The 26,735-nt window shown below is 50.6% G+C and overlaps 9 protein-coding genes across 9 annotated transcripts; 3 read left to right on the forward strand and 6 right to left on the reverse strand.

Moving 5' to 3' along the window:
- Window positions 1–982: 982 nt before the first annotated feature.
- Window positions 983–1,849, reverse strand: SODALDRAFT_325951 (hypothetical protein; the record flags this gene model as incomplete). The annotated part of the gene is made up of 1 exon (XM_028610037.1): window positions 983–1,849. One exon carries the CDS (start codon window positions 1,847–1,849, stop codon window positions 983–985), a length of 867 nt encoding a protein of 288 aa, XP_028464455.1.
- Window positions 1,850–2,381: 532 nt separating this feature from the next.
- Window positions 2,382–3,883, reverse strand: SODALDRAFT_352585 (hypothetical protein). The gene is made up of 5 exons (XM_028613599.1): window positions 3,835–3,883; window positions 3,723–3,790; window positions 3,371–3,653; window positions 3,139–3,322; window positions 2,382–3,076 (listed from the first exon to the last, which is right to left on the reverse strand). The coding sequence occupies exons 2-5, from the start codon at window positions 3,788–3,790 to the stop codon at window positions 2,688–2,690; spliced, it is 924 nt and encodes a 307-aa protein (XP_028464456.1). The 5' UTR covers window positions 3,835–3,883; the 3' UTR covers window positions 2,382–2,687.
- An 866-nt stretch (window positions 3,884–4,749) lies between these two features.
- On the forward strand, window positions 4,750–8,845 carry SODALDRAFT_352586 (hypothetical protein; the record flags this gene model as incomplete). The annotated part of the gene is made up of 6 exons (XM_028613600.1): window positions 4,750–4,876; window positions 4,992–5,708; window positions 5,776–7,500; window positions 7,573–7,816; window positions 7,892–8,380; window positions 8,444–8,845. 6 exons carry the CDS (start codon window positions 4,750–4,752, stop codon window positions 8,748–8,750), a joined length of 3,609 nt encoding a protein of 1,202 aa, XP_028464457.1. The 3' UTR covers window positions 8,751–8,845.
- A 4,108-nt stretch (window positions 8,846–12,953) lies between these two features.
- Window positions 12,954–14,752, reverse strand: SODALDRAFT_341469 (hypothetical protein; the record flags this gene model as incomplete). Its single annotated transcript, XM_028613038.1, has 2 exons — window positions 12,954–14,523; window positions 14,721–14,752. 2 exons carry the CDS (start codon window positions 14,750–14,752, stop codon window positions 12,954–12,956), a joined length of 1,602 nt encoding a protein of 533 aa, XP_028464458.1.
- Window positions 14,753–16,318: 1,566 nt separating this feature from the next.
- On the reverse strand, window positions 16,319–19,254 carry SODALDRAFT_335759 (hypothetical protein). The gene has a single exon (XM_028612540.1). The coding sequence runs from the start codon at window positions 18,956–18,958 to the stop codon at window positions 16,457–16,459; it is 2,502 nt and encodes an 833-aa protein (XP_028464459.1). The 5' UTR covers window positions 18,959–19,254; the 3' UTR covers window positions 16,319–16,456.
- A 233-nt stretch (window positions 19,255–19,487) lies between these two features.
- On the reverse strand, window positions 19,488–20,046 carry SODALDRAFT_380957 (hypothetical protein; the record flags this gene model as incomplete). The annotated part of the gene is made up of 2 exons (XM_028615142.1): window positions 19,488–19,862; window positions 19,965–20,046. Coding segments are annotated over 2 exons (218 nt in total), but the record flags the coding sequence as incomplete, so codon positions are not given.
- Window positions 20,047–20,050: 4 nt separating this feature from the next.
- SODALDRAFT_224910 (FAD dependent oxidoreductase) lies at window positions 20,051–21,859 on the forward strand. Its single transcript, XM_028607360.1, has 2 exons — window positions 20,051–20,141; window positions 20,226–21,859. The coding sequence occupies exon 2, from the start codon at window positions 20,242–20,244 to the stop codon at window positions 21,724–21,726; it is 1,485 nt and encodes a 494-aa protein (XP_028464461.1). The 5' UTR covers window positions 20,051–20,141; window positions 20,226–20,241; the 3' UTR covers window positions 21,727–21,859.
- Window positions 21,860–22,570: 711 nt separating this feature from the next.
- On the reverse strand, window positions 22,571–23,586 carry SODALDRAFT_325958 (TATA binding protein; the record flags this gene model as incomplete). Its single annotated transcript, XM_028610038.1, has 4 exons — window positions 22,571–22,587; window positions 22,693–23,107; window positions 23,174–23,261; window positions 23,333–23,586. 4 exons carry the CDS (start codon window positions 23,584–23,586, stop codon window positions 22,571–22,573), a joined length of 774 nt encoding a protein of 257 aa, XP_028464462.1.
- Window positions 23,587–25,210: 1,624 nt separating this feature from the next.
- SODALDRAFT_362481 (hypothetical protein) lies at window positions 25,211–26,190 on the forward strand (the record flags this gene model as incomplete). The annotated part of the gene is made up of 5 exons (XM_028614465.1): window positions 25,211–25,417; window positions 25,502–25,575; window positions 25,736–25,798; window positions 25,864–25,991; window positions 26,111–26,190. The coding sequence occupies 5 exons, from the start codon at window positions 25,211–25,213 to the stop codon at window positions 26,188–26,190; spliced, it is 552 nt and encodes a 183-aa protein (XP_028464463.1).
- Between the last annotated feature and the right edge of the window lie 545 nt (window positions 26,191–26,735).

Consider the following 26,735-nt stretch of genomic DNA (forward strand, 5'->3'; position numbering starts at 1 on the left):
GGTTTGGGGGTGTAGGACAGAGCCCTGACAGAGCTAAATCTGTCAGCACTCTGTTGACAGAGTGGCCAGGTAGACAGAATGTAGACATAGTGTCGACATTATGTCAATTTGGTCACTTGACAAGCCTAGCCATAATAGTACGTGCATAATCTGTACATGCTGGTCACTTGGCCTGCGCGTGGTCACTATGCTAACCGGTTTTCTGTCCAATAGAACAGAGGGCCAAGGGGCCATTATGATAGCCAGGTATTCTGATAACCCTTGTCATAATAAAATGCTAGTAAACTGTCGTGGGTTAGGACATATTACTAAAATAACAGATGTTCAATTCGTAATAATGACAGTGTAGACATTAAGTTATTGATTTAGCCATATGCCCGTTCGGTGAAAGATGGCCAGGAGGGATATATGTTAAACTACACCAGATTTTCACGATCAGTAATATGTCGGTAGCATCGTAATCTGTCTACGGTTTGTTATATATCTCGATGGTAAGATGACCAGCTTACCAGATGGCGAAGGTAAATGGAAATTGGAAGGTCTACTGCTATTACTACCTTACCTTATTTAACGACCGTTGTTATTTTCATGGAGGTTACGGTATATTCTGGATGCATAGAGGCAATGATATGAACCGTGAGTACCTTAGTGAACCAGGGAATGAATTTGACCCTTCACGCTTGGTGTAATGGTAAATATTACCTTATCCACTGACCCGAGAGTCTCCCCATGCCTAAGGTAAATCCTTATTATCCCGCCCATTTGAACCTGTCCAGCAACCCACTTGGTGATAATTCCCTGTGATAGACTCCTCCCGGCTCCCTCAAGACCTCAACCCGGCAAATTAGCAATGTTCCTTTGGTGAAGTTGAAGAAGAAATGGCAAATTATCCTGCCTGTGATCCTGTGAACGGCGAACCTAGCAAGTAAGATCGTCAAAATCAACGTGTAGATAGCAAGTAAATGATGCTAGACTGTGAAATCTAGATGTCGCTGGTGGACTCAGCATTATTGGCATTGCCAGCGTTATTGGCTGCGAGCTCGCGAAAATGATCCTCCTCAGACTGATCGTCACGACGAAGTGGACTATATGCCTCTTGAACTCGTTGGTAAAGCGGTTCACGGCTCGGATTCACAACAGATTGATAGGGAATACACCCATATATGTTCGTATAGTAAGCATTTGGCGCGGTGGTGAAAGCAGAGACTGCAGAGGGCTCACGGGTCATAGTCAGACCAGGAGGGGAGGGATAGGTCATGATGAACGCAGAGCGGTCCTGAGCCATGCTTCCAACTCTGCCAGTGTTCTTGGTGACCTTGTCCTTACTGACTTTGGTTAAATTGCCAGTGCTCTTCGACATCTTGCTGGCCTTCGTGGCATTGCCGGCCTTCTTGGCCTTGGTTAAATTGCCAGTGGTCTCGCTGGCCTTAGTGGTCTCGGTCTCGGTGGTCTTGGCCTTGTTTGCTTTGTTAAGCGCGCGTTTTCCGGAAGCATGGGGATTATGGCCTTTTTTGTCGGTGTTCAGCTTCGTGATGCTGATAGCGAGAACCTGTTTCCATTCGTCAATGCCTCGGACGTCGGGTTCACCAGGAGGGCCGGGAACAGGGAAGCCGGCTTCGTAAGCAGCATCTCGCCACTCCGCCACCTTGACAGCATTGTTCTCGCTGGCGGCGGCAAACTTTACGATCTTCTCTCGCATAGCACGAGGGAAGTTGGTTTCACCATTGTATGGGACAATGGCTGCCAGGTAGAGGCCACAGCGAGGGCGATCGTTAGAATCTTCACGAAAGCTGTCGGCAAAGCGGCGGTAGGCAAGCACCTGGGACTTGACAACTTCGGAGCGAACCATGTTACCGTCGTGTTCGTGTGGCAGCTATGAGAACTGGACTGTTAGTATTATCCCAGGAAAAGGTGAACTATGAAATCCTTACATTTTCTCTGGGAGATGGTAATATATTGCTCTGGGCAACTCGGGGGAGGATCTGAAGTTGATTAGTTGGTGTCGTGATCTCGTGATGGGAAAAAAGCTGGAGATATATGGCCAGGGGCAAGTTCTTGAAGAGGGAAAAGACGATAGAGATCTTGGAGGTAGACCAGGAGGATCAAGGTCTTATATTTCTAGAGAAGAAGTAAGTCAAGAAATCAAAAATGAAACCTGGGAGTTTGGAGGCAGGCAATATCGGTCAGTAGAGGCAAGATTGCTCTGGGATATTATCGTAGAGAAAGAAAGATCGTATATGCTTGCTGTTGTTACTAGAGAAGGAAGCTGATTGCTGTTATTGTAAGAAGGAAGCTGAAGATGATTGCTCTATCGGGAGGGGGAGATAATTACTATCACCATAACCTGTAAGGAAACTTAGAAGATAATATCAATCTAGCTGATTATAATTGTGAGCAAATAGGTATGATATCTGACTGCCTACCGAACTCCTGACCCATAGCCGTTATGTCCCTGATAAAACAAATGTTAGAAGTTGTTGGTAAAATGGGTAGTCCGAATCTTGGAAACCATAAGAAGGTATGTCGTGAACCCCAGCGCCTAACATCCCCCATACCTAAAAGTAGAAAACACCATATCATATCTCTGCAAGGTAGGTTAACCGTTCATCGCCATAACCGAGTCCCCTAACGCCGCCATTTACAACCCGAAAAAAGAAGTGCAGGAAAAAGAAACAGCAAGGCAAACATTACTGCATACCAGCGACATCGGGAATAGCATCGTCGCTGTCCTGGGCACCCTCTCCCGATGCATTACCCTGATTAGTCGATGGTAAAATCATCGAATGGGTCTCGAAGTCGCGGTCCCGTGGCCTGAATGCGAATTCATCCTCATCAAAGTCCAGGAAGTCTTCCTTCTCCATCGACGACCGAGGGAGTTCCGATCTTTTCACCGATTTAACAAGGGTGATATCATCGACGACGTAGTGTTGACTCTGTTCCGCATGTCGGATTTTGCTAAATCGCATAAGACACCACCGCCAGTCCATTGTGCGTGTGTCAGTAGGGACTCCCGAGGCGATGTCTCGTTTCCACATAAGGTGGCGTTTGATTGTCATGCACAATTCGACATATATATCTATATGCTAAGGTTAGTAAACTCTTTGGAGTATTGGTTAAAGGCCGGAGATCCTAACTTACAGAGGCACCAGCGTCGGACTCTTATGTCACTTCCCGCGATGGTAATCCAGCCCCTACAAAAGACAAAAAGGACTTCGAATGTGTCGGGATTAAAGGACTTGTTCAGGAAATCTTGTAAATTCCTGATGTCCTTCTCTCTTCCGAACATGACAGGAGAGTCTCGCTCCAGCTTGAGGACGTGGGCCTGAACAATTAGTTTAACGATGCCAGATGCATTGCCGATGAAGCTTACTTTGAGACTGTACATCGTGCGCGACTTCCATGTGTTGCAGTTCGTCTGGAAGCGTTTTCGAGCAAGGTCTCGAATCCATTCATTCTCAGGACCCTGGGAATTTCTGAGGTAGAGGCCCACGGTATTTCCCATCCAGGATTTATTGAGGGTGAGCAAGAACACCTTCCTTGTTGATTGCTCTAGTCCACGGAAAATAGGGCGCAGTTCTTCGGCCCAGTTAGTACTCTCCTTCGTAACATAATGCCGCCTGGCACGCTGGGGGGGGGTTCGGAGCGTTGGGTGGCTTGGTAAAAATCAGTATATTATAATCATATAAGAAGCATCGAGTAAAAGATATATGGATTTGGCTTACAATGTGTCGCTGAATGTAGCTCGTAAGCTCGTCCTCCCGGACAGGACCAAGCTTAGTCGTCGAATCATCTGGCTGAGACTCGGGAGCATCGTATCCATCAGGGTTTACATACTCCTCATGATTGCCATCATCATGATTGCTATCCAGTATGTGCTCGTCATCTTCGTCGAAAAGATCTGGGTCGATAGGTGTTGTCTCTTGGTGAACTGTTTGAGAGGTGGAAGTAGAGTTGATTTGACTGTTTTCCAGTTGGTGAAGTCTTTGGGGGTTGATGCCACGTCTAGCCTGATTCTGGTTCTGGCTCTGTGTGGATCGTTGAGGAGGCCTTACCGGCTTCTGGACTCTATACTGCGGGTTGGGGTTGACGGAGGTCGTACGATGCTGTGGGCGCGATAATCCTATCGTCGTAGCTGCGACAGACACCGGACAGACCCTGGACAGACCATGGACAGATGTACAGTCTGACAGATGGATAGATGGACAGAGTGTTGCTTCGACAATTGAAATTCCAGGGTCGTGTCCTTGAACTTCAAAGGGATTTTACCAACAGAGTGCCATGAAATAGAGAGATGGTGAAACGAGAAAATCAGAGATGGTGAAAAGGGAAAATCAGAGATGGTGAAGATGAGGGAGGTTTGAGGTATTTACCCTACCTCCCGCTAATATAATGTATGGTAAGGTAAGGTACCTTAGATCGTGGAAGGAGTAACCGAAGGCGGGCAGGTATAACTTTAAAATAACGGGCGCGTGATTCATGATATCACGCGTTTTAGCTCCAGGTTCTATGTCGATTTTTTTTTGGGGGGGACGGCTTAGGTAAGGTCTATCAGGCGAGGTGGTGAACTTCCGAATACCCTATACGATATACCTTACCACGAAAAACTTCATGAGGTGCTTTACTGATTCTTCAGATAAGTGTAGTCTGCCTCTTTTTTTCTTTCTATTAAGATGTATTCCTCTGGTGGGAGGAATATCTTGCCCCGGCGGCCGCCTCCTGGGGCAACACGACCACCTCGATTTTCACCATATGCCCTTCAACTTCCCAGAGAAGAAGAACTTGTACCGCCGGGTCAAGATGCCTCTACTCGCCGCCAGCGTCGTCGTCAACAGCTCAGAGATGCTCGTGCTATTAAGAATAGCGAGATCGTTGACTGGTTAAATAATGACGACTTCGGGGTAGCTGGGGATGTTACCGTTGAGCGCCCTGAGCCTGAGCCTGAGGTAGATATTCATATGGAATTGGTCCCGACACCAATGATCGTTCACCAGATCATGCCGATGCTAGTGAACTCCTGGGCGCTGATGCTCTCGACACTATCGAAAGGATACTCGACCATGCAAGGGCTGGTGAAATCAACGAAGATCCGGAGTCTGATACGTCGTCAATATCAGGACAACATCTGCCCGAACAGCCCGACGAGGAAACTCCTATCGCACCTGCGCCGGTTCTCGAGGACAACATTAACAATGAGTCGGAAGAGGAACTGGAAGAGCGATCTGCCTCAGCTACCCTTGATTTTACGGAATCAACGACCCTGGATTTTACAGAATCAGTCACTCTCGATGCCTCAGAGTCACATACTGCAGAGAATTCCGCGCCCAGTTCACATTATCATTTACCAGTGGACACCACAGAGGAGGTTCGCCACACGCCATTGGATTTCACTATGTCTGTGACGGCTTTCAAGATGGCCTTGCTAGTCACAGACGCGAGTTTTTCACGATCCACCTGGACTGCCCTTGTCGAGATTTTACGGACGTCCCCCATTGAAGAACTTCGAGCTTTACCGAAGGAAAAGGACAGCCTTGTCAAGCAGCTCAAGTCCCAGATACCGTTATGCACCATTCGTAAAAAGGTTGTCACTCTCGATGCATCTAAACTACCGAACCGGGCTCTTCACGTCGAAGATTTACTTGCCTTTGACTTGAAGCATATGCTGGAGACAATGCTTAGTTCGTCAAGCATTCGCAAACTGACATATCAGGGTATGTTTTCTTTCCCTGCCTACCTTCCAGGTTATGGTATCAGGCTAATTAACCGACTTTTACTAAGGAATGGCTCGTTTTAACCCCTCAGGGAGAGAAATGTGGGATTCCAGGGTTTGGGGTGAATCACTTCGCACGACATCCGGTCAATTTCACCGATATACCGATAAAACGCCTATCTTCCCGTCTGACTTCGTGAAACACCGCTGCTACGACAAGCGCTGTTGTCCCGATAACGCCGCGCCTAGACATACTGGACGAGTTACCTGGGCAGGGTTGGACTATTCTGACGACGCGAGAAAACGAGGCACTGTTGGGGATCCTATCGTTTTCATCGAGCCGCTATTTACGCCCCAGACACTGCCCCCAGATAGCAGAGAAGCCTTTACGCAACTCCCTGCTTTTACGCCAAGCGCTGCGTTTCAGCGTGAAGTTATCCTCGGTGAAAAAATGGCGGTAAGGCTACCCGCCAGTACTGTCGTTGAAAGGGTCGAGCCTTTTCTTTTTTACGACTTTGATCCAAAGAGACCCGATACACACTCCCCTCCGCCGACCGCGTATAACGTGATCCGATATATCCTGGATGGAGACACTCGACAGTTTAGGGCTTTGATAATTTCAAACCCACACCGCGGTGAACTCGAGATTCAGACATACGGGCGCGACTGGTTTGTTAACCAGTTCGATGGTCAGCGTCAGCCAGTCCTATCACTGCCATGGAAGCTTTTCTGTGATGCGTTTGGGGTTTACCGAAATATGTACAGGTCAATCCTCGGCATCTACGGTCTTCCTGCATTCCTGCCGGATAGTATAGGCACCCGGCGTGCCCACGTTTTACCAATCACACTCGTTCCTTTTGGCGCAGACCATGTCGAGGCCCTCCAGAGTTTAACGCAGCTAGGCCAGTTAGATCAGGGATGCCGTCTTACGATCGCCGGAAAAGACCAGTTCGTGTGCGCCTTTCCCCTCTGCTTTCTCGGAGATATGGTTCAGCAACAGGAACTCTCTGGTTGCCTGTCATGGCGAGCATCAGTCCCTTGTCGTGAATGCCTTATTACGACAGCGCAACGATCAAACCTTGACTTCGATGTCATCAAGAATGGCCGGTTTTACCATCATATGCAACGTACTCGTAAGGAATCCGAGGTTATTCCTCAGGTCAAGGCAAGACGCGAAGCATTCAGAGCAGTGGGACTACGAGAGGAAGATGATTTACAGCGTGCAGTCGCCTTATGGACCCCAGCCCTTGATCCGTTTAGGACAAGGGTACCAGATGCAGCACACTCTGAATTAACAAGCCTGGTGAAAACAGTACATCGTATTCTCCTAGCCCATATTATCAGGTCGCAATACCACGAGGACTATTTACGATGGTTTCAACAGTTCCGACTCCCACCAGGGTATAAGCGTATTCAATCACCTCTTACACACGCTGAATCTTGGCGGATTATGGAATGCAGCATGGCTTCTATTATTGTACCGGTGATACTACGACATTTTCTCTCGCCTCATCATATCCACCCAGATTTCACCGCCGCTATTGTATCAGAAGCACCGAATTTCTTCCCTGACGCCTCTAATCCAGGATCTGCGTCTTCCATCGTCGTCAAGTGCTTCTGGAACATTGCCAAGTCTAACTTGCAGGTCTGCGGGCGACACCCCCCACCACTTACACGTACCGAGTTTCTGCGTGTTGTTATGTCTGGCCGCAAGTCTTTCCAACTGCTAGTACAGGCTGCCGCGAAAAGCATCCGTTCACAAAATCCGAGAGGGAGGCAAAAGACACAGCAAGGTTAGTTGGTGAATCTTCTCTTATTTGACTACCAAATTAAATGCCGATACTAATATCTATTTACGATATTAGTTCAAATTCCCGACAACCTGACTCAAGCAAGCCAAATCACAACTGCGACCGGCTTCACGAACATAGGCTCAATAAATGGAGATACCCTGGATCCTGAGAAGTTGACCGGATCCAAGAAAGCGCTAGCCTATTACCGTATGAAGGGTTTACTAAACGTTCATGTCGGTTTACATCTTTGGGATATTTCCTATACATATGGGATGTGTCGCAATGCCTTTACTCTTCTGGGCGAGGATAAGCATCGGTATGTCGTACTAATGGAATTTGCCTGGGTAGCCCTGCTGTTTACTGCGCTGACATAAAATCTTCTATCGTCCAGGGAATATAAGAGGGATATCACCAAGACAAACCATCGAAACGCAGCTTCCACTCTAATTTTTCGCGAAAGAATCAGAAAAGCGATGCAATTCGGTCTCGCTGGTTCGTACGAGACTTCCTATCCCGATATTCACAACGCCTTTTGTCATTTCCGTCGGGATTGTAAAACTCTGTCAATCAGAATTGAGAATCAGATGCAGGTCGGCTCGATCGAGGAGGATGCAGAATTAGAGCCTCTAGCCTGGGCTATTAGAATCAAGGATGATCCAGAACATCGAAGGCCTAGACAGAGTCGACTTCTAAAACAGACAGCTATACAACAGCAGGATGATCCGCTTCTACGTGTTCTTCAACCGTCCAAGGAACCCGAGGATGGTGAATTTTACCAACTGCTTCAGAAAGCATACAGGGACGACTATAACATGACAAACATACCCGTCGTAAAAGGAGACACTCCACGATGGAGTGGCAGGATTGCTTTCACGAGAAGGTTCGCTTATTTTACCTTATTATATATTTCTCTGCAGGTTAACTAACTTATATTCTATCTTAGCAAGAATGAAGATATCTGTTTTAGCTGCGGCGACTTTGTTTGGACAGGAAGTCCTCGCCGCCTTGCCCGTATCGACGGTGTTTTCGGGCATAAAATCTCCTCGTCCTACCGAATCTTCTTCGTGCTCACTTTCACCAACTCCAACACGACAGAACTACCTCCAGATGAAATCCTTGGATGCCCAGTCTATAAGTTAACAGACTTCCGCCATATTGCTGGGCTTCCGGCCATTCACCCGGACCGTGAATGGATTGTGCCAAGGGAGGATAGGACGCTGCTAATCCGCCTTTTGATATCTATATTGTAGACAGAGGGCAGTGCGGTAGTTTGCAGACTAGGAGTAAGAAACAGAGGACGGAATTTTAACCGTTTTACCACTACCTAATAAACGCCTTATACCAGATCTCTATATAACCAGCTGGGTACCTTGCCTTGCATATTAATTCTGTTCTATCTTATGTGCTATTCTTGCCTGCAACGACCTTAATCTCACCGTGCCTTCACGAAGTTATGGCAGGAAGGAGCACCAATTAGGTACCCGTAAGAGCACCTTCCACATCGTGTATACGCGTGATCGATATTTTACTACACCTACTGTTGTTCTTTTACGGATTCTTTTCTCTCAACCTCTCCATCTTCCCATCCGTCAAGTTTCCGGGTCTCCCACCGCGTTCAAGATCCACGTTTTCACAGAAGAAGAGTAAGATATAGTTATATTTCACTACGGCCGTCACTGATTAGGATTCATTTAACCATCCTCTTTCTAGCACACCACATTCCTCTCCAAAGAGAAAGCCAATATCCAAAGCATCAAGGTTCAAACATCTGATCAATGTGAGTTGCTATCTCCCGTATATTAACCATCTTCGACGCAATATTTACGAAGGCTCTGATATTAACTATAACCAGCATGTCTTCAGCCGCAGAGAACAATGGAACAACCCATCACGATGAAGATGGAATGGTAAGAGTCCTTCTCCTGTACTGGTACTCTATAAGGTATTATCTAACGAATAACTAAACAGGGAAACTCCCCTTCCATGGCCCAGAACGTTTTGGGTATCTCTGACGATGAGGATGATCTTATTCTCCTTGACCGCGTCTTTGAAGCCATGAGACTTCACCATCGGGCCATTCACAAGGTCATTAATTGCATGAACCGCATGAATCAGGCTCTCGAGGACCATACCCGTGGCATGAGTTCTAACAAAAATAACCTCAGGCTCTTCGCCGCCACAGTCCAGGCTATGGCTGAGGCTTTCGAGAAGACCGAGGAAGTTGTGCGTATGCGGGAGGACCTCAGGGAAGATACTCGTCGTATAATGGGACTTGCGGGAATGCCTCTGCAGGACATCATTAACCATCCTGCCGCCACCAACCGTTCTGCGTTCACTAACTCTCGTGGACAGACTGGCAGTGACGAGAATGAGGATGCCAACGCGGACATTACCATCCCGGACATTGAGGATGAGGATGACGAAAACAAGGAGAACCTGTAGCCGGAGGTCTAAGGTAAGAGCTACCGGTATAGCTATTGTGAACTACGACGTGATAAGATAGCTACCTTACATACCACATGAATGTGCCAACAAGGGGATTTTACAATTTTAATTCTAGTACTTATTTGCCGTGATGCGTCCTCTTCCAGTTATGGTAGTGGTGTAGAGTTGACGTCCAAATTCTATCACGTGACAAACAAAACACGGTCACCCTTACCCCGCTCCAAGCGTGAAAAAACAACGCGTTATAGACCCGCCTAATCCTTTTCTGTAAACCACCACCCGCACTATCATCCTCCTCCATCAAACCATCACAACCAGAATCATCAACACTATCACTGGAAAGGCATAGACCTTGTCGATTATTACCTCTCTTCAGTCATACTACTGCTCTATGCCATTTACGATATATTTTCGTTGTACAGAATCACGAAGAATCTGCTGCCATTGTCTTGTTTCTTGGCGCCTTATGCAATCCGCCGTCGTCGGAAATGACCATTTTTTGCATTCCTCCCATTTTTTGCATCTACTATTCTCTGCATACTAACCTGGAAGAATCTACTATCGTCTGGATGACAGGAACCCAGCCTCTCTTGCATCATATCTTTTGCATATGCTATCTTTTTGCATATTATTTACCACATCTCGAGCCTGTTCACTAACCACGAGCTTCCTTCTAGATGCCTACATACCTTATACTATCTACTGGTGATGATCCCAACCTACCTTACTTATGCACCAAGCGATAGACAGCCATCAGTCATCATCTGTCCTGTGCTCTCTGACCAAATTCACTAATCCTGATGCTAGGGCCTCCATAGTACCGAAGCGTGCCACACCATATAACGCTGCAGCGGTCGAATGCTCCTGGGTATGATATGAAGCCACTTCTGAGCCCGTGAAATGTAAATGTATAGTCGATGCATTCCGGTTCGCTGGCGTTGCGGTTCGACGACAGGAATTTATTGCCTCCAAGATTTCAGTATGGTATGTCAAGGGCTTTAACTTCTACTGCTCGTTTACTTACTAACCTCGGGGCGCATTACCTAGAAATTCAATTCTTCTATAACTGTCCGGGTAGGTGCTGAAACTCCCACGATGTTTTCCTGGAGGTTTGCTCACCGTTTTTACGACAACAGGAAGATCAATAATTCTACTTCGCGCGTCGATTTCACGGTTGCCGTCTATGCTTATTATCATCTAGATTCCGATTTCCTGTCTTCTTTTCACTATAATCGTCCCTCGAACATCCTAATACTCATCCTCGAGGAGGCCTTGTCGTTCATCCAGGTATGTCAAACCCATACTAAATTTACCAACCGTGTACTAATTCAGTACACTCAGGATAATCAATCAGTTGTACCACCACACATTCCAGACAGGTAAGCATCGACCTGGATCTCTCCATCACTGCTAGACATTGCTAACATGCAAGGTATCACCAGATAAATGGATATCGATGACAGCAACATTCGCCACGAAACGAAACCCGTCATATATACTGTGTACCTTCACGATCGAGACTCCCTGTACGTTGACGCGATTTTCCACTTCACTAAATCAACTATACTAATGCCGGGACCCTAGGTAGGTTCGACTTGTTGACTTTACCTTATATTTAGGTAGGCAACGGTCGCCGTCTAGTCTTCTTCGAGCCACCTTCTGCATTTTGCCACCGACACAATCAGGATAACATGATGCTTCCGATCGACAGGATCAGGACAACAAGATTGCTTTCGATCGACACGAGCATAACAACATGATGATTCCTATCGCTGTCAATTCAGGTAGGGTACAGCAACCTGGCGATAATAATCAGTGAACTGGCAACCTCAGGTTTGAAGCTGGGTGGGTGGTGCATCACCACTTATTTTCACCAATGAGCATGTAGTATTGGATCGCGTTTTTCCACCAATAGAAATCTTATTTTACTCACCAATCAAAAGCCCCAGTGTGTTTCGTATTTTCACCAATCAGAATTTATTAAGCAGAAAATTTGGACCAATCAGAATATTATATCGTGTACCAGGTATACCGCCTGAGCCATATAATTTTGGACATCTTACTATCTCCGCCATATGTCCAAGCTTAGTACAGCTGTCCTATCAAACATCTGTCGGGATGGACAGATGCCTAGGCGCCTGGTTATTTAGCAGCGTAGATTGCTGTTCACAACGATATCTGACTGACGTGGTCAACTTTCACGATGGTCAGTTGGAGAGAGCAAAAGCTGACAGGGCTCATTATCTGTCCACGGGGCCACTCTGTCAGCTTATCCACTCTGTCAGGTTTATCAAGTGTCACTGATTAGACATCGTTACGTACCGGCCAAATGGCAGTGACTTAACCACCTGTCAAACGGAACAGTCTGATTATGCAGGTCAATGTGTTTCACTAAGCATATTACTAGAGCGCGTCACAATATCGCATTGAAATTATGTACACTTTTGTAAACTGTCCACTGCGACATATATCTACTTAGTCATGAAGTTCTAAGGATGACCACGCCGTAATCTGTCCACCCCTGTCATTCTATCGACACAATGGCCATGCTCTGTCCTACAAACCCCCAAACCCGGGTAGGTTGTCACGGTCTAGCCCTATATGTTCTCTTCCCCTTCTCCTTATCCAGGAGTCCAGTTAATAGGGCCCGGTTGATATTCATCAACAGTGATCCAGGCGAAGGCGTAATACTCTAGGTACTATCAAACGAAACTCTGAAAACTTCCAGGTTGGTTAACACGTGCGTAAGATAGTGCAGATGGTCAACCTCTTGGTAAACTCCGTTCATCATGTCTATCTCTTCTTGTTTCTAACAGTCCATGATTAAAAAAGAAAAAAAGAAAAAAAAAAAAGCACACAAATGGCCTCCACGACGATCCGCAGGGGTATCAATGCGAGATTGAAAAAAGTCGCCGCTATATGGGACGGTACTACAGTGTTCCAACCCCACCCAAAGCATGAAGCGCGCAGCTGGTAAGAGAGAACAGGGTATCAACTTCTCAACGTTTTCAACTGGGCTCCCCGTTGTGGTTGTGTATCTCACAGCCGATACACTGACAATCGTCCCCGCAAGGGCAAGACGCCGTTTCGCCCAAGCAAGACTCGAAGGGATACTCGACGAAGAAGAAGTCGTTCGCTGGCAGCTCCTCGTTGACACCCGAGGCGGCATCAGACGGGGTCTGCGGAGCTGATGGCGAGCCGCCTGCGTCTGCGGTTAGGCGGGCGTCTGATGTCAAGTCTAAGTTGAGATTTGCCAAGCCGTTCATGTTTTCCTGTACGGCAGGCGAGTTCTTCTCGCTGATAGCGCCGTTCGTATGGAAATAGGGGTCCTCCACGGTCATGCTCTGCCAAGCTGACCTTATGCAGTTCTGGGTGGCCTCGTTGTACGGGTGGGCGGCACAGCCGACACACTGGCAGCCATCACCGCATGAGCAGATATGGGATACACCCGCCGCCGCATTTGCCAGGTGAGAAGCAGGTCCCTCGTTCGGGTTGAAAGGCAGTGGCGTTGTCATTTCATAAGAAGATGGTTGATGTATGGGCTGGCCGAGTTGAAGGGCTTCCATCGCCTTCCTCCACTGTGCAGGTTGAAGCGGTGCCAAGTACGACCCGTACTGAGGCGGGTAGGTGAAGAGGGTGGGTTGCGGGAAGTATGAGGCATACATCGGCTGGCCAATATTCATTGGACTTTGGAACGGGGTCATGGCGGCTCCATTGCCTGCGGGAACTCCGTTCCCAGGCGTCGTGTTCGGCTCTGCGGGTGACTGCACGTTCTTGGATGAGCAGCACCCGCCTGCTTGAGGCTTAGGGGCAATTCTAGGACTGGAAGCCGCACTGTCGGGAGGAGTATCTTTTATTTTCCCTGGAGGTGCGGCGCAACATGACCGAGCTCCTGTCGTCTTGACTGCGGTTGAAATTTCAGACACTTCTGCAATCCCGGAACCGACTACGGAAGACAATGCCGGTGCCTCTTGAGAATTGTGGGACACGAGGGGCGCCATGGGCGGCTGGTATAGAGGGTATGTCATCGGACTGTGGAGTGACCCGTTGGGGCTCAGAGGGACTCCCTGAGTGTAGTCCAGACTATGCCGGGGAGTCGGCGCCATCACAAAAGGGACGCTGCCATTCAACTGGGAAGGCACCGTTTGCGACATGTCGTAGGCGGGCAAGATGTTTGTTTGGCTTGGGTCCATACGCTCGAAATTGGCGGCACTAAAAGACTGCTTGCGGCCGTTGGCTTTGGCATTCGGTTTCGAGACGCGATACGTGGAGCTAGTTGTCATAGGCTTCATGGTGGCTGGCGAGGCGGGCAGCGCCTCGCCAGCGGGCGACTCGACTTTAATGACGCCTGGGCCGTTGGAGTTCGAACCGTTGTTGCTGCTGGAAACGGCGCCGTTGGATCCACAGTTGCATTTTTGCTTCCTGGGGATGGCGGCTGTGACGCTGCCACATCCACAGCCGCGGGACGGCGGATGCGGGCATGAACTGAGCGGTCTTCCGGGTTTCCGGACGGGGATCATCAACCGTTCATTGGCGTGGGTACATTTGGTGGAACGATGGCCCCGAATGCATGGCTCGCTAGGTGACGGAGGAAAAAAAAACGAGTTAGTTTTGGTTTCGATACCATGCGCACTTGCGGGTTCGAGAGTAGCAGACTCCAAATAGGAAGGTTTTGAAAGGGTTCTGTTCGGGTGAATTGATCCAGCCGGAGCAGTAACCGCTAGAAAAAAGGGGTAAAAAAAAGAAAACACAGGTGAGAGGAAGGAGTGACTAACCAAGCCATCTTCTGGCCGTTGATGATTGGCATTATGGGCAGCCGAGGCCTAGGCCAGCGAGGGGCATCTAAGTGCGGATAAAGGAGATGGCGAAATGAATGTGCAGCGTCCTCCGCTCGTGCCGATGTAAAAGCTTGAGCGGTGCTACTGCGATAGAGGCTCCAGACACCCCGGAACAAAAGATGAAAGTTCCGCTCGTGTAGTTTCGTCGGTGGAAGAGTACGATTCAGAACGACAACCAGGCAGAGCGAAGACCGACGGTTTTGGGCTCACAAAAATGAGCACGTGCTAGAAGATTGGGAAAGAGGCGAGAAAAAGGCCGACAAGGGTTTAACGAAGGGCGACGGCGTTACATGTAGTAGTCATCGGCCGAAGAGAAGGCTGAATTTCGGTAGGAGGAAGGGGTACGTTGTATAAAGGCGAATGCGCCGCACCCAGAAAAACGCGCTGGGAAGTGCGGGGGAGGCTGATTGGGTTGCGCTTAGTTGGACGAACGCATGGACGAGCGTTCAGGGAACGTTGGATCGTTGGATGACGGCCTGGTAGGTAAGCGGCCAGGGTACCTACCGGTAGTACGTGTAGGAAAGGATGTGACACTCGTTGCGTGCGTTATGTGTCTCCGGGGAGCCCCAGGTCGCCAGGCGAAACCGGGTCGATCTCTGACGGCTCTGACCTTCCTTCGCGAGCCAAACAAATGGATGGAGTTTGGTCTGACCGCAGCTTACCGCGGCAAGGTAAGATGGCACTCAATGGCTCAACGAGTCAAAAGGATCTGTCCGTGGATAGCGTGGAGAGGCGTGGCATGGCGTGGCGTTCGGGGGAGAACCAGACTGGCTCTTTGCAACCGACGTCCTTCTCCAGGGAGTGTCTCGGGATGCCTGTAGCTAGCTGAAAGCGGGACGACTAAAGCAAGCCTCGTGGCTTTGGCGAGGGTTTGGGAAAAGTGATTAATGAGAGCAACGGCGCCGGATGGGCGTTGACCATGCTTAATTGATGCTGATGTGTGACGCCGCCTGCAAGTTGAGGAACAGCGAAAGGCGGCCGCGGTTGAGTGGTGGTTGACAGTGGTAAGTGACGGTATGAAGTAAGGTACGTGTAGTGTACACAGAGGAATCGGGAATTCCTGTTGGTGGGGTCGATGGGCGGGAGTGGGGTCAGATTTCACATTTCAGAACTGTTTTTGAATCGTATCCACACGGTACTCGATAAGCCCCACCGCCTTGCGAGATGGCCGGTTCCTTATCTACCAATATGGGACTTTGCAAGTGGGTTCTGGGGAGCCACCGGCTTTCCCGTAAGTGGTTTAACCTGGTGTTGAGAAGATGGTCTTGCCTTGCCGGGGGGTGTTTATCGGGACCTAAGAGTGAGCAAGTTTTCGTGATCACTGGGACCAGGGCCCCCCAGTCGTGGCTTCCTTTGTCACTTGACGAAGCATGTATACACGTGTAGGACTACAAAGTCAGTAATCAGTAGTCATGCCAGGTTTGTACACCTTATGTACAGTTTGTGCATCAACGCACTAGGTATTCAGTGGTGTCTCCCCGGTGCGTTTTGACTCCAGGTTTTCCTTCTTCAGAGTTCTTATCTCGTAAAACGATGAGAGTGAGTTATGTTTGGAAATTTGCTTCCTACCCGAGTTGTTCGGACAATGCTTGACGGATGTCAAGACGTTTCTGCTCGCCGTATTTGCAGTATCATTTCATCAGTCTCTACCTAGGTAGTCCTGGGCCCCGCCATCATGTCCCATTATCCGTGTCTTCGGGTTCTGCGAACATGTCCACTGCCCTCATACGTCTCCGTGCCTGTGCCGCAGATTTGGGCGGAATTTGCGTAGCTGCAAACTTAATCGAGTTCTTATCCGTATTGGCATCTCCATCCCCGACGGGAGCAGAGGGCGGGGGTGCCGGTTCCTCCTTGCCGCCGTTCTGACTTGGCGGTCTCTTATCCGGATCACCGTCTTCCTCTAACGTCTCACCCAGAATGTCGTCCTCGTCCAGAGGTTCGCCTTCGACATCACTCTCTTCCATAGGCTCACCCTCGACGTCATCCTCATCCATAGGCTCCCCTTCGACATCATCTTCGTCCATTGGTTCTCCTTGAACGTCGTCGTCCGTGGCCCGTTCCACGGACCGTGGTCTCGCCGTCGACGTGGGTGCGTCGACAACTTTCCACCGACCCTTTTTCGCACGCTCGTCGTCACCCTGCTCCTCCTGAGCCTTCGTGGCAGGAGGATTGTTGAAGCTGTTCGTGAAGAGATCCTGGCTCTCGGCCGGAAACACGCACCAGCCTTCCCAGAGATGAAGGATCATGCCCACGCTTCGCTTCCATTTTTCCGCCCTCAGCCGGCCCCAGTTCAGTTTCTCCGCCATGAGGCCCAGCATCTCGAAGGTCTTGCGTTCCTTCAATGCCCCCTCGAATATCTGTCTGAAACGCCACGCATGTCGCACACCGCTTGTCGAGGATGATGCGAGGATGTCGTTCACGACGTAGAGACTCACGAGACTCGCCCCGCTCGTATCTTGGGCAGTCTCCTTTTCTGCCTTGTCGTCGGGTCCAGCATCCATAGCCTCCGACTCGTCTCGGTGTCTGCTCTTCTCTCTGTCATTTCGTGATGATGAATGCTCGGGGTTCAGACTCGTCAGTGCGAGGGGTTTCTCGATGTTGGAGACAATCATGTCGACGACTTCATCCGCACCTCGGCTGGCGTGCGTGAGTGCGAAGGCCGTCACTCGGGCGATATCGCCTTTCCTGATTCTCGAGAGCGTCGTGGGGAGGCGTGACAATAAGTGGGTAAGCTTGGCCTTGTCCAAAGGATTGAGAAACGTATTCTCGGCCTCCGTGTCCCCATTTTGTTCGCGGTTGCCGTCTCCGTCCAGATCCTCGTCGTCCGACGAGTTGTATTCCGAGTCGGATACAAACTCGTCCACGCTCGTGGTGTATTCGAACGGGACCCCTTTCTCCGGCGCTTTCCAGGCATGGCTCCCGTCGAAGACAGGCAGATATTTCCCCTTGTTGCGCTGTAACGAGGCGCCCGTGACGATCTCCCACATCCTCCACCGGTACCAGATGCCTCCTTCGCTGCGGGCGTCCCAGATCCACGCCCACTTCTCCTCCCGTTGAACCTCGGGACGTGACATGAGCAGAGCCTCGAACTCAGGACCGTGTTCCAGCACCGACTCCAAGGTTTTGTTGATCAGCCGGAGCATCTTGATGTCATTGGGCGGCTTCACCGGAACGTGCAGAATGCTGTTGCGGTTCAGAGGCCCACCAGCGCTGGGCCCGTAGGCGGTGGGGGGCGCAAAGCCGCGATGGAAAGCGTGTTGCGTGTGCGCATTGCCTGGGGTCGATCTCTGGGCCACGGGCTTGGCGCCGAATGGCCGCGACCCGGCCGGTGTGACGCCCAAACTTGACGTCGATATCGATGAGGCCACGGCCGAGGAAAGGTGCCGGTGAAGCGACAGATAGAAGCCGTAGCCCAGGTAGCGATTCTGCAGCGCACTGACGGCGGCATCGATGTCGCTAGCAGGTGTCTCCTGAGACAGTGTCACAATAGCCACCGTACATTTCCTGTCCGTAGATGGACCTGAAGGCGGCACAATTTTGACGTTCTCGACCGTCAGGTTGGACGGTATCAGAGCCTTAATGGCAGCGGGAGAGGTGCCTGGGGGAATCTGAGACAGCCTCAATGTCGGCTTTGCGACAGCCATCTCCTCATCTCTCGCGTCGGTCGACGCATCCTGTTCATCATCGCTGTTATTGAATACCTTGAGTACCGACTTGGACTCCCCCCGCTCGTCGAAGCCTGGCCGGCTGCTGCTATTATCCCTGTCCCTCTCCTGCTTGTACGAATCGAACCCTCTCTTCTTGCCGTAAGAACTAGGAGGAGGTCCGAGGCTTCCGGGACCGCTCTTCGGACCTGGGGGAGGACCAAGACTGCCGGGGCCGCTTTTCAGGCTGGCGGCTCCGAAATGTCTCCTAGGGGCTGCCATGCCGCCGCCTAACGCGGGGCCCTTGGGCCCGAAGCCTTGACCTCCGCCATGTCGCGAGCCGCTGCTTCCCTGATCATCTTCGTGATCAAAACTCTTCTCAAATTCCCTAAGAGCCGCAGCCGTCTCAGCTTCTTCTCGGGCTCTCTTGGCTTCGGCTTCGGCGCGCTGTCGCTGGAAGGCGGACTGTTTGGTGGGCTTCTGGAGCTTCGCCTCCACGGCTGGGAATTCGGCGATCTTCTTGGACGACATGCTTATTCTAGTTTCCGCAGGTCATCTCGAAGTCGAAGAAAAGGGAAAATGTACGTCGGCACTCGGGAGGCGATTCGAGCTTCGAAGCTCGGGAGGAGGAAGCGGTTTGGCGGTAACTAAGGCAGGCTAACGTCCGTTCGTTCGGATGAGGCGTCGAAGCTACAGGGTGCTTCGGGTGTAAGAGGCGCTTTAGAAGCATACGTTGCAGTGTAGGGCTTCCTTCGATGGAGGTGATGGGAATGTAAACAAAGGAGCCCGATTAGTAGGATGGACGACGGATGTTCGTGAGTAGCTTTACAACGTACATTTACTTGGGAGGAAGGTGGGTAAGGTAGTTCTCAATTGGTCGCCTGCTGAGCGGGATCGGGATTCCCAACGGGTTAGTCAGCATCGCCCAGCTCCCTAGCTCCGTCACAGGATTTGGACCCCCACGGAACCCCCACTACAACCGAGACGACATCAGAGCCGTTACTCGAGAATAGGCAGCTGGTGATCTTTAAGCTCATGACAGACGTCCATGACGATGTCAAGTCATCAAAAACTTCCTCGACGCCTTGGCACTTACTTCATACCTATATTTTCCATGTTCGACGAACTAGGGCATTTTTCCCCGCATTTGTGAGACCTAGCGTACATAAGGTAATCATCACCACTTGATGACGGGAGGCTGAAATGCCCAAATGGCGGGCTCCGCCAAGATATACCGAGTCGAGGTTTCGATTTCACTTCGTATAGAAGCTACTTCAGCAGAGCTTCTCAGGTGAAAAGCTAATAATCAACAGCCCTTACTCGAGGCAGACTATTCCCCGTTCTTTCAGACAGGAGGCTGAAGGATCGAGGGATGAGGGATGAGGGATGAGGGCGACTTCGGAGCCAAAGGGCGCACAGAAACAGTTGGCGCCGACTGGTTACGGGAACCACGATAAAATCGGGTCGACAAAGACGGATCAACCGAGGTGGAGAACAGTGAATTTCTAGGGCCATTTCTTATCGTGTCCCACTTCACGTTCGCCGACAGCTCCGAGCAAAGGAGATGCTCCGATGTGCGGGGCACTGCACTCGAGCCCAAGGGATGATTTGGGAGCCATGAAGGCGTTCCCTCTCTCTCTCTCGCACCCTTCTCGGCTTCGTTCAAGTCCATGCTAGTCTTTCTATCCTTCGGGGACCCGTTGTCCTTCGTTTGGTACAGCCCATCTACTCTGTGGCGCATATTTACTTGGAAGAAAAAAACAGAAAAAAAGTCAGCCGCCTAACACGAGGTTGGAAGATCAGCAACGACGAGAATGGACCCCTCCTCACCGCCCTCCTCCATTCTCATCATCGGGTCCGGGGTCTTCGGCCTGTCCACAGCATTCGAACTCACCCGACGCCCCTTCTTCGCCCGCACATCCATCACCGTCCTCGATCGCTCTCCCGACAACGGGGTCTTTCCGTCCTCCGACGCCTCCAGCATCGACTCGTCACGCATCATCCGTCCCGACTATGCGGACCCTGCCTATGCCTCTCTCGCAGCCAAAGCCCACGAATACTGGCGCCAACAAGTGGACGATGAGCTCGGCGGTCAGGGTCGCTACACGGAGAGCGGCATGATCCTTCTCGCCGATTCACCGTCCACTGCCCAGGCCGACCCCAAGACTGGACTCGGCGCGAAACAGGTGGAAGAGAAGAAGAAATCCGCGCTGGAATACGTCCGCGAGAGCTGGGATAACGTGCGCGCCCTCGCAGCCCAGGAAGCCAGCGGCTTGTCAGCAGAGAAGATCAGGGAGCTTCCCAACGCGACTGCCGTCATGGAGGCCATGGGAACCGACCCCACAATAGCGGCCGTCAACCGGCCCGGCGATTGGGGTTATCTCAACGGGACGAGCGGCTGGGCCGACGCCGAGAAGAGCATGGCCTGGTTCTTTAACAAGGTCCGACAGACAGGCCGCGTCAATTTCGTCCACGGAACGGCCACCGCCCTAACTCGTACAGGCGATCGCGTGACGGGCGCACGGCTGGACTCCGGCCGCCACCTCGAGGCCGACCTAGTCATCGTCGCGACGGGCGCCTGGACCGGTGCCCTCGTCGACCTCGCAGGTCAAGCCATCGCCACGGGCCAGGCCCTCGCCTACATGGATATCACCCCGGAGGAGCAAGCTGCGCTGTGCCGCAGACCGGTCATCCTCAACCTGAGCACCGGGTTATTCGTCATCCCTCCTGCGGTGTGCCAGCTCAAGGTCGCCCGTCATAGCTACGGCTACATCAACCCCCAACCCACCTCGCCAGACGTCCTGCCCACACGGCCCGGCGCACGCCTCCCCGCCAACTCCACCTCGCTCCCCCGCACACTTCTCTCCGATCCGAACCTCCGCATCCCCTCCGAAGGCGAAGCCGATCTCCGCAGGGCCATCCGGGCCATGGTGCCCCTGAAGGAACTGCACAACCGGCCATTTGTGAAGACGCGACTGTGCTGGTACACGGATACGTCGACGGGTGATTTTCTCATCGATTACCACCCAGGTTGGAAAGGGCTCTTCGTCGCTACGGCGGGGAGCGGGCACGGCTTCAAGTTCTTGCCCGTCATCGGAGAGCTGATCGTTGATTGTCTGAAAGGGAGACGGCCGGCCGAGTTTGACGAGAAGTGGAAGTGGAAGGGCAACGACGCGAAAGAAGACGTACAACAGCTCGATAAGCATATTGTCACAGAAGATGGGAGCAGAGGTGGCAGGCCAGGTCTCATACTGGCAGAAGAGCTTGCCAAGGATAATAGTCTTAAGCCTCGAATGTAAAAAGATATTTTCCTTTTTCTTGTTGGCGCCTGCATGCAAATAAAATATTGAATACATTGACGGTCAGTTCCATGGCACAAGGCGGGCCTCTACAACAACAACAACAACAACAACAACAACAACAACAACAGTAACACAAACAACAGTCATCTCAGACATTCCAATCCTGGCAATGATGGACGAACCGCCACAAAGAAGCTTGCCTGCTTACCACCATGTCTACGAACAGACGGCATTCATTTCACATTAAAGGAGACCGCTTGTTATGCGGTTACTGTCGAATACTGGTATTTGTTTGGTATCATCCTTCTTGCCTGTCCTTCCGCTCACCCAAATCCTCATAAGCTTACTCAATCGTGAGGCGACGCATCTCACACTTCTTTGTGTCGCTCACCAACGGACGCCGCCTCATATCAGCCCCATTAAAAATCGGCATAGTCGACCTGCGCACCTGTCGCCAAACGATGCCACGGCAAAATCTATGACGTGTTGTGGGATAGAGAAATCTTTCCTTTTGTGTTTTCCGTCTCAAAGCAGCCCATCCCAGCTGGATACCCCTTCCAGCCTGGTACCGCCAACGCCAATGCAATGCTGGAAACTGAGAAAAATAGAAGTGTTACAGACCAAGGTTCTCAACGGCTGGACTGATATGATAGTCCATCTCCCCGCCGAATGCAAACACTTGGTTTAAGAAGTAGTGTCGTGGGATCATAAGTGTAAAAGGGGGAGAATATATGATACATCCGCAAGGGACAAGGAAGGATCGTGGAGGAAGAGTAATCCATGTGACGGAGAGAAACTTCCACACGAACATGTCGACCAAGCCTTGCGTGACCGTGTGCATCTAAACCTTGCGGAAATCTGAAAGAATGCATGTGTCAGAGACATGGTCCATAGCACAACTCGCAAAAAAAAAAAAAAAAAAAAAAAAAAAAAAAAAAAAAAAAAAAAAAGGCAGGAGCTTACCTTGCAACACGGGGTAAATCATCTCGAACGCCTGGTAGATCTCCTCTCGGACCTTGGCCCCGGTGAGAACGATCTTACCACTGACGAAGATGAGAAGCACGATCTTCGGCTTGATCATGCGGTAGATTAGGCCAGGGAACAATTCAGGCTCGTACGAGCTGAAATTGTGATGGCGGGAGGCCAAGCCCTCGAGGCGAATGGGGAACTTGATGTCGCATGACCCCACGATATTCTGAATCTTGAAGTCGGTGAACTTCGCGTTGAAACCTAGCTTCTGAATGATACGCGCGTACTTGCGGGAGGCAAGCTTAGAATCGTCTTCCGACTTCGCTCCAGTCACCACCATCTTTCCAGATGCGAAAATAAGCGCCGTGGTTTTGGGTTCGCGGATTCGCATGATCACAGCGGCGAAACGCTACGCCAGCCCAGTCAGCATCCCGTTGAGTAAAAGCCATGGCACAGATGTGGCATCTAGTAGTACCTTAGGATTGTACTCGGCATTCCGCGCGTGCAAGGCAATCGTCTTCAGATCCAGCCGGCAATCAAGATTGACCGTGGCGACGATGTTCCTTGGCGGAGGATGAGCAACTTGTACAACCAGCAAATTGAAACAGAAATTCCTCAGAAGGGTACAACATACTGCAGCGTCGGAGTAAGGCCCGATCCACCTTGTGTGGTGGCAGCAGGAGTCGCAACAGGGGTCGCGGGAGTCACCCCATTGCCATTTGCGTTCTGCTGACCGTTCGGCACTGGCACATGGCCGTTGACCTTCTCACCAATGGTGGATGGTGGCGTGAGCTCATGAGCAGCGCCAGGGAAGGAGAGAGACCCAGGCGCCGTGAAGGCCTTTGCTTGCGCGGCAGTGGCGGGATGGGTTTGAAGAGCGGACTCCATGATGAGTAGGAGTTCCTCGGCAGTGGGAGAATCCAACAGCTCGAATTTGTGATGTGAGCGATCTAGAAATTGAAAGCGTGTTAGTTATGGGAGACTTTTCTCTATCTTGCGCACTTCAAATAGCAGAAAAAAGAAAAAGAATGAAAAGAAGAATAAAACTGCGGGCTAGGTTGGCGAGAAGAGGAATGGAGTGGAAGATGGAAGAGAGCTTGGCCGGTGTGCCTGGTTGCAGAGGCAACGACTTTTTATAGGCGTTCCGAGGGAAGGTGGTGGTGCAGCTGCCGGGAGATGGGGATATAAAATGGGCAACCACGCAAAACGGATGTTGAAGCAACAACGCTACCTACCAAATTCGGAGATAAACAAGTGAATGTCTCCCCTACGGCGATTGCTCTTAATACGCCCCTGCTTCGTGGTGCGGAATTGCAAGAGAGACCGAAGTCGAAGCTTGTGAAATAGATACGGAACCCGAATTCGTAAATAATGGATCTCGGATTTCGTCACTTAGGCACAAATGTTCTCTCTATTCTCGGGAATCGATGCGCACGATGTGTCTACAGAGCGCGGCGACCTCGGCGACGGCGACGATGGAGTGCTCTGTATGGAGTAAATCGTTGTCGTCGATGGAGAGTCGCGCGAAAACAAGGAGAAATCAAAAAACGTATTCCAGTTCTTTGATGCTTCAAAAGCTCAACGTCGAGCTCGGGGCACTTTCAGTTAAGAAGGCGCGCCTGTGTTCATTCGACGGAGTGATGAAGAGAAGAGGACTTTCCAGATGATCTCGACACCGCAGTTGGGTAAAGGAGAGTATTCCGCCTCTTTCCGGTTGGCACTGAAACACTGCGCCGCGATGGCTGTTTGCAGTGGTATCAGGAAGAGTCGAAGATGGAAAACCAGATGTGGGGTATCGTCGTGATAGTAGACAGACGTCGAGGGTAGTAGTTCAGGGGAAGGATGAGGAAAAAGAGAAAGACCGAACGCATGCGAGATTACGTAAGGCCGGATCGTAACTTCCGATACAAATTTCGAAAAAAAGGGAAGGGGAAGGGGGAGGGCGGCTACTTATATTTTCGAGCAGGTTGCCCCCCCTAGGCAACAAGTTGTGTTGTGGCGCTCATTAGCGTATGCACTAAAATCTCTTCGTCCAATAAAAACATTCTGTACTGACACTTGGGCCGCACCAGCCCCTTGGACACATAACGTTGTCCCCCGTATCCTTTTCGAAGTACCTGTACCTGCTGCGATAAGCCGACGGATCAATAACACTTTTGGCCAATCCCGTGTCACACAGGTTGTGGCACTGGTGCATTCATAGCATCATCTCCTTCTTTTCTGCACTCGTAAAATTTTCTCTCCTTTCTTCTTCTCACCCTGGCCCCTTCGAAAATGCTCCCTTGCTTTTAGGGGTTTGACCCAACCAGCAACAGCACCAGCAGTTCACCATCATCGCCCCATCATCATCCCGTCACCACCAGCGCGAACAGCAATAAGAAAGTCGATGATGAAGCCGACGCCGATTTTCAGTAACATTTCGAATGACTGGTTTGATGATTGTTGCCGTTCTCATAAGCCGATGTCAATAGCATGGGGTCGTCGCCGCGATCTGTGCCATCTTTCGTGGTGAATGAAGGAGAGATGGATGAGAAAACAGGGCCAGGTGGCCGCGGTAAATCTTGATGGGGAGATTTCAAAGCGCCTGGACCTCGTCTTGGAGGACCACCCGGAAACCCACAAAAATCCCACCGCGTTATCAGTGGTCAAGAACGCGAAACCACTGACAGGACATGCAACATTTCCCAACCCATTGCGGTCTCAGCGCCGAATGCCGGAGGTCCATCCACCCTCCCCTCCTGAAACGATGGGGCAGCCCCTATTCGCCTGGATGACCCAAAGCTTGACAACAGGCATCTATTAGGTCGACATGCTTCCCCATCGCTTCCCCGTCGTCACTGCAAATTACAAGGACCCCCTGCTTTTGTCTAACATGTAGTGAGCACTGCACGCACACCGTAAGTTTGTTACAGTGGCAAGGTCGGTCTACCCTCCCCCTTTTTTTCGGTTCTTCAAAGTACCTCCAGGACATTCGGCACCTTCAAAAGAAAAACTTTTCCAATGGAATAATTACTTGTGAGCGGCGTTTGTTTTTGAGCTTCTGGTGGAAGGACACGGTGTCCTTGTTTAAAATTCCAAGGTTGGTTGGTGACGACCGCGTGTGAGTCATTCCTTGGACCCAACCAGAACTGAGAGAATGCAAAGGGGAAACAAACCAGCCGGAAGGCTGGGAAATTATTCTGCGCCACAACATGCAACGTACCGCTACTTCAATCAGATTGCATCCTCGGTTGCGTCCTCTACTCATATCTACCTATATATCATCGCCAATTCCTGCACAAAACCCGTGTCGGGTTGCTCCAGTAACGGCGCAAATTACAGGAAGACCATGGCAGTATTATATGACAACTTCCCTAGGACCTTATAGCCGTCGTAAGTTCAAAGCCGTGGTGATGCAGTTCTCGACGTGCAGATGATTTTTGTTTCGAGCGGCTCAACTCAACCCACATGTCCTGGTACCCGGCACTCGTGAGAGAAGTCAAGCCTGCATAGCCCCTGGCTTGTGGGCTCGATGTACCGCCGTATCCACATTCATGTCACGATACATCCGCCACCCCTCCTCGGCAGATGGCATCTTTCAGCTGGTTCGCGATAGAGTCTGAGACGATTGGCCACTTCGCGACTCAAGTCACGGGCTAAGGTCGGGAAAATCCACGTCGTAATTTACCTTGGCAACTCGTTTGCTTTGTCACCCCCTTGCGACGAAATTTCATGCCGCTCTCCGCGGTCGGAGGACTTATTTGTTGTTTGTGCTGTTTGCTCTTATATTAGTAAACAGGACAAAATCGAGACGTTATACGAGATATTGGCAAAATGATAATGCATGCAACAAAACTGCTGTTGTCTGGGTGTCTCTCGTTTTTGGAAGAAAGGTGAAGAGATCGCGTGCAGCTGTCATTCCAGCCTTGTCGGTGGTAAGTTGTCGAGAGAAAACTTGAAAATGATCTGCTGCCACACAAGCTTTCGAAATAATCAAAAACGAATTGGTGGCGTGCAGACTGATGGTCCACAATGAAGACGGCAAATTGCGTCATCTT

This window comes from Sodiomyces alkalinus (genome assembly GCF_003711515.1).
Source record: "Sodiomyces alkalinus F11 unplaced genomic scaffold SODALscaffold_9, whole genome shotgun sequence".
In the NCBI taxonomy this organism is placed as follows: domain Eukaryota; kingdom Fungi; phylum Ascomycota; class Sordariomycetes; order Glomerellales; family Plectosphaerellaceae; genus Sodiomyces; species Sodiomyces alkalinus.

Bases quoted from the DNA above. Each gene is read 5' to 3' on its own strand.
- SODALDRAFT_352585 (XM_028613599.1), bottom strand. From the start codon at position 3,790: ATGATTCGACGACTAAGCTTGGTCCTGTCCGGGAGGACGAGCTTACGA. The intron at 3,654-3,722 runs GTAAGCCAAATC...ATTTTTACCAAG, and splicing joins GCTACATTCAGCGACACATT to CCACCCAACGCTCCGAACCC. The intron at 3,323-3,370 runs GTAAGCTTCATC...CTAATTGTTCAG, and splicing joins GCACGATGTACAGTCTCAAA to GCCCACGTCCTCAAGCTGGA.
- SODALDRAFT_224910 (XM_028607360.1), top strand. From the start codon at position 20,242: ATGGACCCCTCCTCACCGCCCTCCTCCATTCTCATCATCGGGTCCGGG.
- SODALDRAFT_335759 (XM_028612540.1), bottom strand. From the start codon at position 18,958: ATGTCGTCCAAGAAGATCGCCGAATTCCCAGCCGTGGAGGCGAAGCTC.